Source organism: Anopheles aquasalis, chromosome 3 (assembly GCF_943734665.1).
Source record: "Anopheles aquasalis chromosome 3, idAnoAquaMG_Q_19, whole genome shotgun sequence".
Classification (NCBI taxonomy): domain Eukaryota; kingdom Metazoa; phylum Arthropoda; class Insecta; order Diptera; family Culicidae; genus Anopheles; species Anopheles aquasalis.
Window position 1 is genome coordinate 16865001 of NC_064878.1, and position 12500 is coordinate 16877500.

General features: G+C 46.3%; 2 protein-coding genes across 2 annotated transcripts; both read left to right on the top strand.

The window, feature by feature from the left end:
• The first annotated feature begins 1058 nt into the window (after positions 1 to 1058).
• On the top strand, positions 1059 to 4256 carry LOC126575337 (neuropeptide Y receptor type 2-like). The gene is made up of 7 exons (XM_050235979.1): positions 1059 to 1230; positions 2436 to 2581; positions 2670 to 2973; positions 3047 to 3543; positions 3616 to 3780; positions 3850 to 3983; positions 4051 to 4256. The coding sequence occupies exons 2-7, from the start codon at positions 2498 to 2500 to the stop codon at positions 4133 to 4135; spliced, it is 1269 nt and encodes a 422-aa protein (XP_050091936.1). The 5' UTR covers positions 1059 to 1230; positions 2436 to 2497; the 3' UTR covers positions 4136 to 4256.
• A 3935-nt stretch (positions 4257 to 8191) lies between these two features.
• LOC126577731 (zinc transporter ZIP1-like) lies at positions 8192 to 12408 on the top strand. The gene is made up of 2 exons (XM_050239593.1): positions 8192 to 10254; positions 11925 to 12408. Exons 1-2 carry the CDS (start codon positions 9024 to 9026, stop codon positions 12008 to 12010), a joined length of 1317 nt encoding a protein of 438 aa, XP_050095550.1. The 5' UTR covers positions 8192 to 9023; the 3' UTR covers positions 12011 to 12408.
• The last annotated feature ends 92 nt before the right edge of the window (positions 12409 to 12500 follow it).

The following is a 12500-nucleotide window of genomic DNA, read 5'->3' on the forward strand; positions in this document are numbered from 1 at the left end:
AAATCACGCATCAATAACTCGTTAGCCGTCTGCTAACGGAGAGAGAGAGAGTATGTTTGTTGTTTACCGGATCTTTCCACAACAATCCTTCGCCGGTGTTCTGCGCCGGAGCGCCCTGTACCACCGGCAATCTGGGATGGGCCGGGGTGTGGGGAAGAGCGAAATCTGATCCGGGATGGGTTCAATCGTGTGTACGTTGGCCGGCAAAGTCGCGAGGTGCAGCTATTTACGCTAGCGTTCGCCGTCGGCAGCCATGATGAATCCGGTAGACGCCAGGCCAAACCTGGGCGTCGTTGTTTACCTCATCAGCCAGCAGTTCTTAAATTTCCGTTGATAACACCGGTGTGGCCACCAGGGCGCTTCGCGAAAAATCGATAAGTATCGATAAGCTGTATGCTATTTAGTAATTTAGGAAGAGAGCTGCTATCCGAGATGCATGCTGGCGCTCTGCAATTCGAGAAGGTGGTCATTAAATGATCCCATTGAAAGGAATGCATAAATTCAAATTAACCATAAAACGTCTGGACTTAATGGATTCATAACACTCCTGACAACTTTTCAACACGCTGATCAAACGCGGACCGCTCAAGAGGTCGTCCAAGAGTAACGCGTGTATCGCAGGGACCAAAAGTATCAGTTTCAGATAGGCGAATAGTAATGTTCCAGTGGAGTTGGTGTTTCTAAAATTACTCAAAAAAAGGGTTACTAGACGGATCATAGAACTAGCAAGAGTTACACTCCAAAGTGATTGCCAACTTGTATGTTAGATCAACAGCATTCCAGGGGACCAGTAGGCCATCTAAGCCAGGAGCAACTTTTCCGCTCACCCATTCAAACACTTCCTCTGGCCTATAATTAGCTACTGTTTGTTTCCGTAGCACATCCACTACAGAACCACCGATTTTGCGGTGCGGGAGGGATGCCAAGCAAACATTATTTTATATGGAACACACACGTAAAACATGGAATTTTACCAACCGTCCGATACTGGCTAGCGGCGCTACCTAGGCGTGTTGTGGAATCGTCTCCGGTGGCCAGTCGATTTCGGTGCGTGCATTTGCGCGGAACTATTTCGGGGGTTGTCCTAGGTTCCGGATGCTGATCGTGACTGTGCCACTTCCTGTACCGTTGAGTGCAATGTACTGTAAAAGCAATACGTACAGATAAGTGTTGGGCCATCGGAATTTTACCATCAACAAAAAAGATTAGCAGACCTGGGAAGGAATACAGGTACGTTGGCCTAAGTTTAATGGTGTACTTCATAGATGAAGGAGTGCAACCGAGTGAGATGAGATCAACGTGCTTAAACGGTGTAGTCGACCTGTTTGGGGAAAAGAATGTTCTGTAATATAGCTCATGAACCTGGGAAGAACACTTACTAACAAAACGCTATTCACATTTTAAAACATCTGCGAAGGATGTGTCTTCAACAGTTGCACAATCATTTTCATCAATCATCGATACTCAATGGTTACTTAGTGAATAGGAGCTAAGCCAACTAAGCTAAGCGAGTACAGTGGTTCTTTTATAATTTCAGTTAAGATATTCGAATCAACATGTTTTAGCACATTTTGGCACACAATTTAGGAACAATTTGACTGAAAATACCCATGACTCAGCATCCATATAAAAGATGTTATTTACAAGAGCTGCCCCGCGCGAAAAGACAACTAAACTGGCGCTGCGACGTGAATCGGAAGCACCTGGTTCCGATAGAATCCCTTTTTTCCCACCTGCAATTCGTTTCCAATTTTACACCGAAACCATTCCGCCATTACCACCGCACTGGCTGAACCATATCCATCCAAACAGATCTGTTTTGCCCATATCAATCAACAATAAAGCTAAAAGTAATCGCTTGGCAAACCACAACTTTTGATCATGGATGTAAATCCGCGGGTTAATGGTCACATCGAAGCCACAACCATCCGCCTGGATCCAATGGGGGTAGTGTAGAGGTTGGTGTTTGCTTTAGCTTGAAATATTGTGTGTGCAAAACGACATAATATTTAACGAGCAGTCAGTGGCCCCCGTAATTACCAGATGGCTGGTGTCAGATGAAGATTGGTTTTATTACAATTTATTCCACGCGTTGTTTCACAAATACGCACTAGGGGACTTTCAGATGAATGAGTTCTTATTCATATTTCTATTCAGTTTTTTTAGAGCAACATAAAAATCTTTTTTTAATCAACTTTTGGACAGTCAACAAGTTAGCAACTGATCTAGTATACTGTGCAACCAACTGCAGCATTAGGCGCGTTTACAATAGCTTGCAAGGTCGTTGCATGGCCGTTAATCCTGCTGGACCATCTCAAAACGAAAATAAACTATTTACAGTACTTCCTGCTGCTCTTACACTACCTCGGGCATCTCAGCTGGTTACCCCATCCCGCCATTCCGTTCCACTAAACTTATTTATTGTTTTATTCTAGGTCAATATTAGCCATACATTACAGCACTCACTATCATCATCATCATCGTCATCGTCGTCATCATGAAAACTGGATTTCAATTTACACCGGAGAATAAACCCATACGGTTCTTACCAGCGTCACGGCTCTTCTGGGCATCACCCATGGTTTGTGGCACACAAAAAGGCAAATGCAACCGGCACGTGGTGTACTCATCTGCTTGTCTTTTTCCTCCCCCATCGTGGGGGCGTTCAGACCAACACTTCACTTCACAACTATCCACTGGAGATTTGGACAACCATCCCGGAGAACGAGCTAATCCTGCGCCTGTGTCTGTTCGTGCCAGTCATTCTGTTCGGTCTGCTCGGCAATGGCATCCTGCTGGAGGTGATCTTCACGAACCGCACGTTGCGCACCCCGAGCCATCTGCTGATCGCGAACCTGGTCATCACCGATTTCCTGACGCTGCTCGTGCGCCCCATTTTCTTTATGACCCACGATTTCTTCCAAAACTATCTGCTCGGTCCGGTCGGTTGCAAGATGGAAGGTTTGATCGAAGGTCCGTTTGGTTTCGTTTGCTGATCGTTGTGCGTTTGCTGATCCGCGCTAATCTCTCCCGGTATATTCCGCAGGTGGGCTACTGGTCACCTCCGTCCTAAGCATGTGCGTGATCAGCTACGATCGCTTGTCGGCGGTGGTGCTTTCGTCGGGCAGTCGTCTGAAGGGACGTGGAACTGCGGCAGCGATTGCGTTTTGTTGGGTTGCCGGATTCACCATCTCGGTGCCGCTGTCTCTGTACCGTCACTTCAAGATCCGCCAGTGGTACAATTGGGTCGAGATGTACTGCCAGGAGGAACATGCACTTCTCGCGACCTATTGGAACTTTCTCATTGCAATGTTGGTCTGGTTTCCGCTCGGCATTATGCTGATCGCCTACACGCTCATCATCCTGAAGCTGGACCGCTACGAACGGAATGCCCTGCGGCGTCAGCATCCGATGGTGGTGCGGTACAAGAGCCGCGTGGCTAAAACGCTCTACATCGTCCTGCTCGGCTTCATCATTGTGCGCATCCCGTACACCATCATGGTGCTGCTGTATTACGATGTCGAAAATTTTGAAAACAAGGAGGTACGCTTGACCCCGAGGTGCGAATTGCGGATGGTCTTCCTTTTCATTGACCTCCGGTTCCCGTTTTTACAGTATAGCGAATCGTTCGTACTTGCCTGGTGGCTGACGAAGGTAGCGTTTATGCTACTGAACGCAGCCATTAATCCGCTCGTGTATGGACTGACGAACAAGACATTCAAGAAAGCCCTTCGAGGATCGCGAATTTTGCAATTTCTCTGTCGACTGCCACGGGAACCGGTACGCTGGCTTACAAGGATCTTGTCGTTTTAGCAGGTAACTGAATAAAAGAATTTATGTTATTCGTAGGAATCATCCCCAAATGCTCCCCTGAGGCCCATCTGTTGCTTCTGCTGCTGCCGGGGCGATGGGAAAAGCAATGATGCGGAACAGTCCTCTCAGGAGGATAAGATTGTATTCAGATCCAAATTTCCCCGTGTCAGGTTAGTGTAATCACGCGTTGAGTTGAGGTCCTATTTGTCTCGTTATGAGGTATTGTTTCTCTTGCAGCAAACGATTCCGTGCTACCTGGCTAAACTCTACGTTTAAAGCTAGGCAACCCAGGACCGAGTCTACTGATGCTGATAAATCTTAGCTGATTCCGAGTGTATCATCATTGCGATGACGAATTTGTTGTAAAATATATGCTTTATGAAATGAAATACTCTATACTAATAGAGCAATAAAGGAATCCAGGTACTATCGCTGAACTGGAATGCAATGTAATGTCAGTCTCGTCCTTCTGTAAGCATTAGCGGAAATTTAAGATAAACATTTCCTGGTTTGTAAAATAATTGTTTTTTTCTTGCAAACCGTCGTAGAAGAAGTAGCACCGGTGGTGTTTGAATGAGGAGGGGGCTAAGGTATTTAACTGTTTAAACTTTATTAATTCTCCATTAATTTAATTCAATCCCTTTTTATTTAAAAATCGTGCACCGATGTATATCGTTAGTTTTAAGCGGTTTTCGCAAAACGAACGTTTTCAAAGTCAGTGCCCATCGTAGCATAAAAATTACTTAACCGAACCTTTTGAAATTTTTAACACTTTATCAGGACACGGTTTTTCAGGCAGCCCCGTCGAGTTTTCATCAAAATTGTTAATATTTTTTTTAAACAATTATGCTATAACAATTACACTATGCACAAATGCTTTCTAAAACTCTAAATTTCAAATGATCTAGCACGGTACGATGGGCACCAGAAAATGTGCATTTTCGAGAACACGCCTCCCTAAATTTTATACCATGGATGAAGTTCTTTACAAATTTACTCCAAACTTCGTCCAAATATTCTTGAAATGTTGTGGTTTTATATGACATTCAGGTTAAAAAATTTGTTTAATGGTTGATTCTCGAAAAATCTTCAAAAATGTGGCTTTTTCGGTACCGAATCAACCTTAGCCCCCCTGAAAAGCTAAGGAATTTCACTCGTGATATTTTTAGCATTATCAAACTACAGGAGAGGTGCTGCTGTACAGCGAAAAAGCGAAATCCTAATTGCACGAAAAAAGTCAATGAAGTACTAAAAGTAGTAGTTTTAGATTGATGTCACCTGTTCAACAATGTGCGTGAGCATGGATTGAGGGGAACACCCAATTATATCTTATCATATGCTGGATAACAACACATTATCATCGAGGATTGGCTTGGAAGATTGCCGTACAGTTGTACGTACGTTGGAAGTAAATTTAGCAGCTTGCGCACACAGCCGGTATGAATGTTGATAAGAGGTGCTTCCTTTTTATCAATGATTCAGTTCTATTCGTACAGCGAACGTGATAGCATCGCAACTTTACACCTGTGCAGAATCAACAGAAAAAGCTCATTTTGCCCATTAGGAGTGGTACCATTCACAATCAAAGAAGAAATGAGTGAAATTACCTCATTGGACAGTGAAACTCATATCAATTTGCTTCCGGAAGAGGTATGCAAGAAGGAGAATTATTAAACGGAACAGTGGCCGATTTTCATTCTTTGATCATTCCATTACAGCTGCTGTGCATGATTTTTGACCTTCTGGATCTGACGAATGTGAAGAATGCATCGTTTGTTTGCCGAAGATGGCACGATACCATCTTCTGCAGTGTGTACGCAAACAGATTTAAATTGCAAATTAACTCACGAATCAATGAACTGCTTATGCGAAACTTGTTAACCTGCAACATTAAGAAGGGACCGTGCGGATGTAACTCTGGCCACCCACTCGGCCAACGGGATAAAACCGATCTCGATACGATGGGTCAGAGTTTCATAAAGAATGTAACGGAAGCTGTGAGTCGTACTAAACGGCACTACAGGAATGTGCGCCTACACCAAGATGCTTACGTGATTGATCACTTTCCGTCGCTATGGAAATCACTTCATCCAAACGTTACGGAACACATCCACTCCTTGGAGATTGATTTTTTAAATGCCGCGACTGCTTTTCCTGCACTCGTCGATGGGATAGTGTTGATGCCGAATCTGCGATCGTTATCGTTATACAATACGCATTTTAAAGAGGTCAATTGCACGCTACGCAGCTCTTCTGTGCAACACCTGAGGATGATCTGTGGCTATGGAATACCATTTGATATACCGGAATTGCAATCATTTGAAGGGCGATTGTGCGCACTCAAACAACCGGATGATATCGCGCACCCGCTGCTACTCACCAAACTGAAACACGTCAAGCTTCTTTCGTACAATGAAATTATGTGTTCTGAATACTGGCAATCCATCCGCCGACGATTGGTGGCGGTAGAAACGTTGGAACTGCAGGGAATTGTCCGCGGAAGCGACTTCATTGCACTACGCGATGCATTCACTTCGCTCAAGAAACTGTACATACAATCGGTCCTGAATGAAACAGATTTAACTCTTCTTCATCAACTTAAATCTCGCAATGCGCGCAGTGTGCCTTTTCACTGTGACGTTGACTTTTCGCAACATACACAGCTAGAAGAGCTGAATCTAGGAAGGAATGTTTTTTGGAACGATACAAGCGTAATCTGTTTTCCTCATCAGATCAGATTTCTTACCGTGCCTATCAGGAGTGATACTGAAGATAAGGTTGTGCAGAATATTACCGGCTCCTTGACACACTTACAAAAGCTGCGTTTGAATTACCCAAATATAGGAGGCAAACCAGTGGCTAAGCGTACAATGAAATCCCTGCATCATCTTAAGCAACTAAAGGAGCTAGAATTTGTTGATGCAAAATTCACTGAACAAGCATTCCTGGATATTGAAACTCCGATGCTGCAGTTGCGTATGCTACGGTTCCTTCGATGTCGATTGGATCGCAAACATATCCAAAGTATACTACAGGACAAGTTTCCCAATCTGCAGCACTGTGTGTATACTAGCATGCAACGGTAGACGTTACGTCGCATCTTACTGATCAGGCTAGATTTGTTGTAATCATAGAAAAAGGTGTTGAAAAAATCAACCAACTTAGTATCGTACGCGTGGTAAAAGTAACATCTTTATAAATCAAATAAAATAAAATTCTAAAAAATCGAAAAGCTGAAATAATCGTATCCCCTTTCGTAACTGTCTTTCGACGAATTCCGTTCAAAGATCATTCCCTCTGATAATCCTCATAATTAACCGCCCGATGGTGATCATTAGCACCAATTACTGGCATGGTAGAACTTATGCGTTGTTCTCACCATTCTGATGAACAACGCATTCTCACATGAGAGTAGAAAACTTTTTATCTAATCCTTGACATACGTACTAGGGCAATACAGGTACCGTTTCTTAAGTTTTCGCGACATTTTTGCAATTCACTAGTGCAAATCTGCCCTTGTTTCATCGTAAATTGCAGTATAATTATAGTCCGAAATTTTGATTCTCCAAAAATCATGCGTCGGCTTCCGATTCCGGACGAGCAAACCGCCCGCATGTAGGCAAGTGGGTTTGAAATTTATTCACAATCTAGCTGGCCTCCAGCGCTGTAAGCACGCGCGCGGGCGCGCTACTGGAACGCAACCGGAATGTGCGACAAACAAATCAGGTGGAGGCGCAGTGCGGGAGGTGTGACAATAAATGAACGCACGAATGAAAAAACTCAAAAACCTGCTACCAGGAGGGATGATTCGCTGGTGGGGTAGCGGCAGCAGCAGCAGCTACTGATGCGATCAGTAGCTGCTGCTGTGCCGCGAGCACGTACACGATCTGTATCTCGCGTGACAGACGCCCGCGAGCACACGCGGTAGGTAGGTGGCACGCGGTGGCCGGAGCCGGCGCAAAGATAATATAATAATCTATATAATAATTCTCGCTCGACCAACGACCACGGTCACTGTGTTTGCTTCCACCGCTTTTGCAGGCCAGCGCGCGCGCTCTGCGTATCCCGTATCTTTGGAAGCGCCCTTGCTTTCGTCGACTTCAGCCGACTTGGATCAGCGGAAACGATTGGGCAGGATACAGTATCGCGCAGGACGAAGGCTGAGAAGGCTGAGAAGGATACAGTTACAGCAGGCGGCGACGAATGCTGAGCAGCGACTCAACGGTGGCCTGGTACACTGCCCTCCCGATGGTCAATTCCTCGATTCTCATTAGGTTAGTCGGTACGACACACAACGACCATTTAGTAAACGTCGCTAAGCGCGATTAGCGACAGTTAAGTGATCCAGGTGTTATAGGATAAGTGATCTAGCAAGAGCGTAGCTTCGTAAAACGCGTTCATTCGGAACCGAACGGAAATACGATAGGTCCACGGATTGAGAAGGCAGAGAGTGTACGAGAGAGGCCCATCACCATCTCGCGGCCAAGGGTGTGATAAGACACGGCACGGAATCGGAGAGCGCGATCACCGAATCTATGCGTCTCCGTAGTCAGGGATAGATAAAGCATCACCTGTGCCGATGCTCCGGTCAGTCACGAATCGAGGCCTCGCGGGTATTGCCACACAGTTACCCACACACCTCGAAATAGGTTACACGTGCGTTTGTGCCGGTGTGCGCGTGTCGAGTTGACATTTTATCTGCTTTTTAAAAGCTCCAATTCAGGCTCTAGATGTGCGATCTAGTGGAAAGGGAAGTTAAGAAAAAAATCTAGGAACCGTTGTCTCGTTGTCGAAAGAGTGAGAGTGATCCACAGCATTCGGTGTAGGTTTGAGTGTATGTGCGTGTCGTTGGGTTTTTTTTCGCAGATTCTTAATTTCAAATTAGGGCCCCAGATGAGAATCGAGATCATCGCATCACAGTAGGTGATAAGAGAAACGATCAATAAGGCTTGCGCGAGCCCCCTAGACATCAGCAGGTTAAAAGCAGTGTGAGATTAAGCGAGCGTGCAGGTGTGTGCGCGTGTGTGCGTGTCTATGTGTTAGGCAGGTGGCGATCATCGCTCTGCTGCTTGGATAACATCAACGAGACGAGATCAACACCGGGGTGGATCCCCAGTAGTAGCGGAGCAAACGCAGCAACCGCAGCGCTAAAGAGCGACTGTCCAAAGTTCACGCACCAGTTCGAGAGCGATAGAAGAGTGCGAGTAAAAATGCAAATCCTACCCACGGATTCGTTGCTGACGATGGTACTGGAGGAAGGTGCAAATGCGACGCAACAGGCGGCCGGTCTGAGCGCACTGAGGCCACGGCAGACGGGCGATGACGATACACCGACGATAGCCAAAGTGACCTCCATGGTGGTACTGTTCAGTGTCAGCATGGTTTGCGGTCTCGTACCGTTCAAGCTGGTCCAGTGGTTCAACATCAATCCCCAGTCACCGTCCGGCGGTACGCATCTCTTTCTCATCCGATTGCTGCTGTCGTTCGGTGGCGGTGCCCTACTCAGCACCACCTTTCTGCATCTGCTGCCCGAGATTAACCACTCGATAGCGGCCCTCCAGGAGACGGGCGCGTTGCCACAGCCGGAAGAGCTTCCGTTCCCGCTCGGCGAGTTCCTGCTGACCAGTGGCTTCTTCATGATCTACCTCCTCGAGGAGGTCGTGCACTGGTGGATGCATCGACGATCGGCAAGGGCACATCATCGGAGTACCAAGGCTGGCGCCACCAGTACCACCAACAGCAAAGCGCATCTGCACACACATGATACGATGATGGCCGAATCGAAGCAATCGCACGCTCACGGTCATTCGCACCTACCGGTGGGCAACGTGACGGCCGTCTATCCCATAACCGATGTTGACGGAACGCAGATTGTACCGGAAGCGGTGGCTGGCGAGGCGGATAGCACCGTGGCACCCGTCAGCTCTAGCTCCCTCCGTGGGTTGCTTATCGTACTGGCCCTTTCGATCCACGAGCTGTTCGAGGGTCTGGCCGTCGGTCTCGAGCGGTCACCATCGGCCGTGTGGATACTGTTTGGTGCGGTCGCTTCGCACAAGTTCGTCATTGCGTTCTGCGTTGCGTTCGAGCTGCTAGTGGCCGCTGTACGATTCCGTGTGGCCATTGCCTACATCTTCGTCTATTCGGTGGTCAGTCCACTCGGTATCGCCATCGGTATTGCGCTCAGCTCGGTTGGTAATGATGCCAACCAGACGATCGAGGTCGTCTCGGTGATACTGCAGGGACTGGCCAGCGGTACGCTGCTGTACGTCATCTTCTTCGAGATATTGGCCAAAGATTCCGGCCACAGCCACGGTGGAGGCGAGAAAGCCGAACAACAGCAGGAGGATCACGGGGGCCACAATCAGCCTTCGACGAACGGGCTGTGGCAGTTCTTTGCCGTCCTCGTTGGCTTCGGTCTGCTGTTCGGTATTATGGTTGCAAGTGAGTAGCGCACAGTCACAATGGGAATTGAGTTACCCACGGAGAGTTTTCTCTTCCGCTATCCGAAATCCTTGAATGAAAACCATAAGATTAGAAACCGTCATATCGTTAACAAACTGGTCAATAACAGGTCACATTAGCACGTAGGTCAGTTACAGTAGTTGCCATACACCATAGCGGGTACAGTATTAGTAAATTAATCGTTTAGTAAACTATTTTTTTTACAATAAATCGACGAACAACACGAACAGCCATTAAGCACCAAGGAACGGGTGCTCGGTAAAGAATGATACAGTTTGATTCCGCCTTTATTGTTCGTCTTGCAACAATGTCTGCTTGATTGCGATGACCCCAAAAAGCTTTGGCATGCATCAGCGATAAGAATGCCGTCATCATGAGATGCACTTTGCGCCCGAAATTGTCCCAAATTTGTTTTATGATGGAATGATAACTGCAGAATAACGGGAACTGTATCTTCTCTTATTTCCGAAATTGATAGAAACGATATTAACTTTCATTTAAATTAAAGGAATCGGTAGAGTAAATCGACGACTGACTGACTAAAGATGCTACTAATCTCCAGATTATGAGTTAATCGATAATGTAGAAACGATTAGTCGTTCTGTCCTCACGTTACATTTCAGAAAATGAATTGGAGTTCAATTTAAACGACATTTGGCTTAAGAACTGTCGAATGTTTGGAATATTCTACATTGGGCAATGTGTATAAAACCCACGTTCCAGGCGATCCACTGGATTGCGCAGAGAACACATCGAATACAGAGCAGAGACACACATAAATTTGGTCGCACTCGTGCTCCGCTTAGCAGAACCACTTGTACAAACACCTCGAATTGAGTAAACGAATTTGTGAAAGAGGTAACCGAACCGATGACAAACGTAACGAACGCGAGGCGTCAGAGAGATAATTATGGATCCGGTAATTCGAAATCGATTGTCCTGGAGACATTAATCGCTCGGGGCTTAGCAAATGAAGCCGCCCAAAGACCAAAGGGAACCCCTTTGCGCTTATGGGACTTAGTAGGAGTAGTATTAGCTTTCAAGTTGCAGCTGACGTAACGCCATCGCCTTATATCGTTATCACGCGCGCCGTTACTTGATCAGTCAATCAGTGGAAGGGGGCTTTCTACAGACGAGTCGCCCGGAAGCGGCCAAGCACGATTCTCGCCACGTTAAACGCCCGTGAGCCATTTTACCCCCGGTAACAAGGGTTGACCGAACAGCCGGCCGCCGTTAAGATAACGGTCCTTACCTTCCCCGTGTAATAAACGCGAAGGAATGTATCAGCCTTTGGGGCTTTGGGAATGATCGTTCAATTGGGAGTGTTATCACTCGCCGTTAAAACAATGAAACGCTGTGCTTATCACAATGCGCATACGGGTCGGATCGTCCGTTATAACGACAAGGGAAATCCCCGGGGCGTAGCGGGGGCAACGATGTAGAGACATTGTCAACGAAGCCAATAGGAAACCGATTAGATGCCGTCTATGGCACGATTACAGAACCATTTCTTATCTGTAATCGGTATTTTACCTTGTACTACTTTGTGCCTGTCACAACGGCTGGGGGCGATATGGACGTTAAGACCTGCAACAGCCAATAATTGCTAACGACATTCTTTTATGTTTCTTCTCTTATCGCCGTTACAGCGGGCCACAGTCACGAGCATGGTCACAGCCATGGAGGTTCCGATGAGCACGATCATGATCACGATCACGAGCACGATGACCACTGAAAACTACCAGCACCAAACCCCTTAACTTACGCAGTGTATACTTAATCTTTACATGCATGGACGAAACAGAGCAACGTCGTATTATAGTTGTACCTTGAGGACGATGGCGTACGCTAGCGATTTCAAAACCGCAGCTCCGTGTCTAACGATCCAAAGAATGTGATACAGTTTTTAAAAAAACTTACTCTATATTGCATGAGTTGTAAGAAGAACAGGACTCAATCGGTGCTAACATATGAACAGAGCAAGAGGTGAAGAGACGTTACTTACTATTACTTCGAATAGGATAGCGAGAGACGGAGAGAAGAAAAGGTTTTACTACGCGGCTGCGCTCATTACTTACATTCGCATTATTGTAAGGCATTTAAATAAAACTAAACGATGTTTATGATAAGCTACCTCACCATCTTGTTGTTTTATTACCTTAGCCACGGCTTGATTATTAGATACGGGAATCTAGTTAGAACTAGTTCTGCACGCCAGGCGACGA

What these genes read in the sequence shown, in the direction of transcription:
- LOC126577731 (XM_050239593.1), top strand. Translation starts at nt 9,024, where the DNA reads ATGCAAATCCTACCCACGGATTCGTTGCTGACGATGGTACTGGAGGAA. An exon ending in GTTCGGTATTATGGTTGCAA is followed by an intron (nt 10,255 to 11,924) that starts GTGAGTAGCGCA and finishes TCGCCGTTACAG; the next exon opens with CGGGCCACAGTCACGAGCAT.
- LOC126575337 (XM_050235979.1), top strand. Translation starts at nt 2,498, where the DNA reads ATGAAAACTGGATTTCAATTTACACCGGAGAATAAACCCATACGGTTC. An exon ending in TCTTCTGGGCATCACCCATG is followed by an intron (nt 2,582 to 2,669) that starts GTTTGTGGCACA and finishes GGGGGCGTTCAG; the next exon opens with ACCAACACTTCACTTCACAA. An exon ending in GATGGAAGGTTTGATCGAAG is followed by an intron (nt 2,974 to 3,046) that starts GTCCGTTTGGTT and finishes TATATTCCGCAG; the next exon opens with GTGGGCTACTGGTCACCTCC.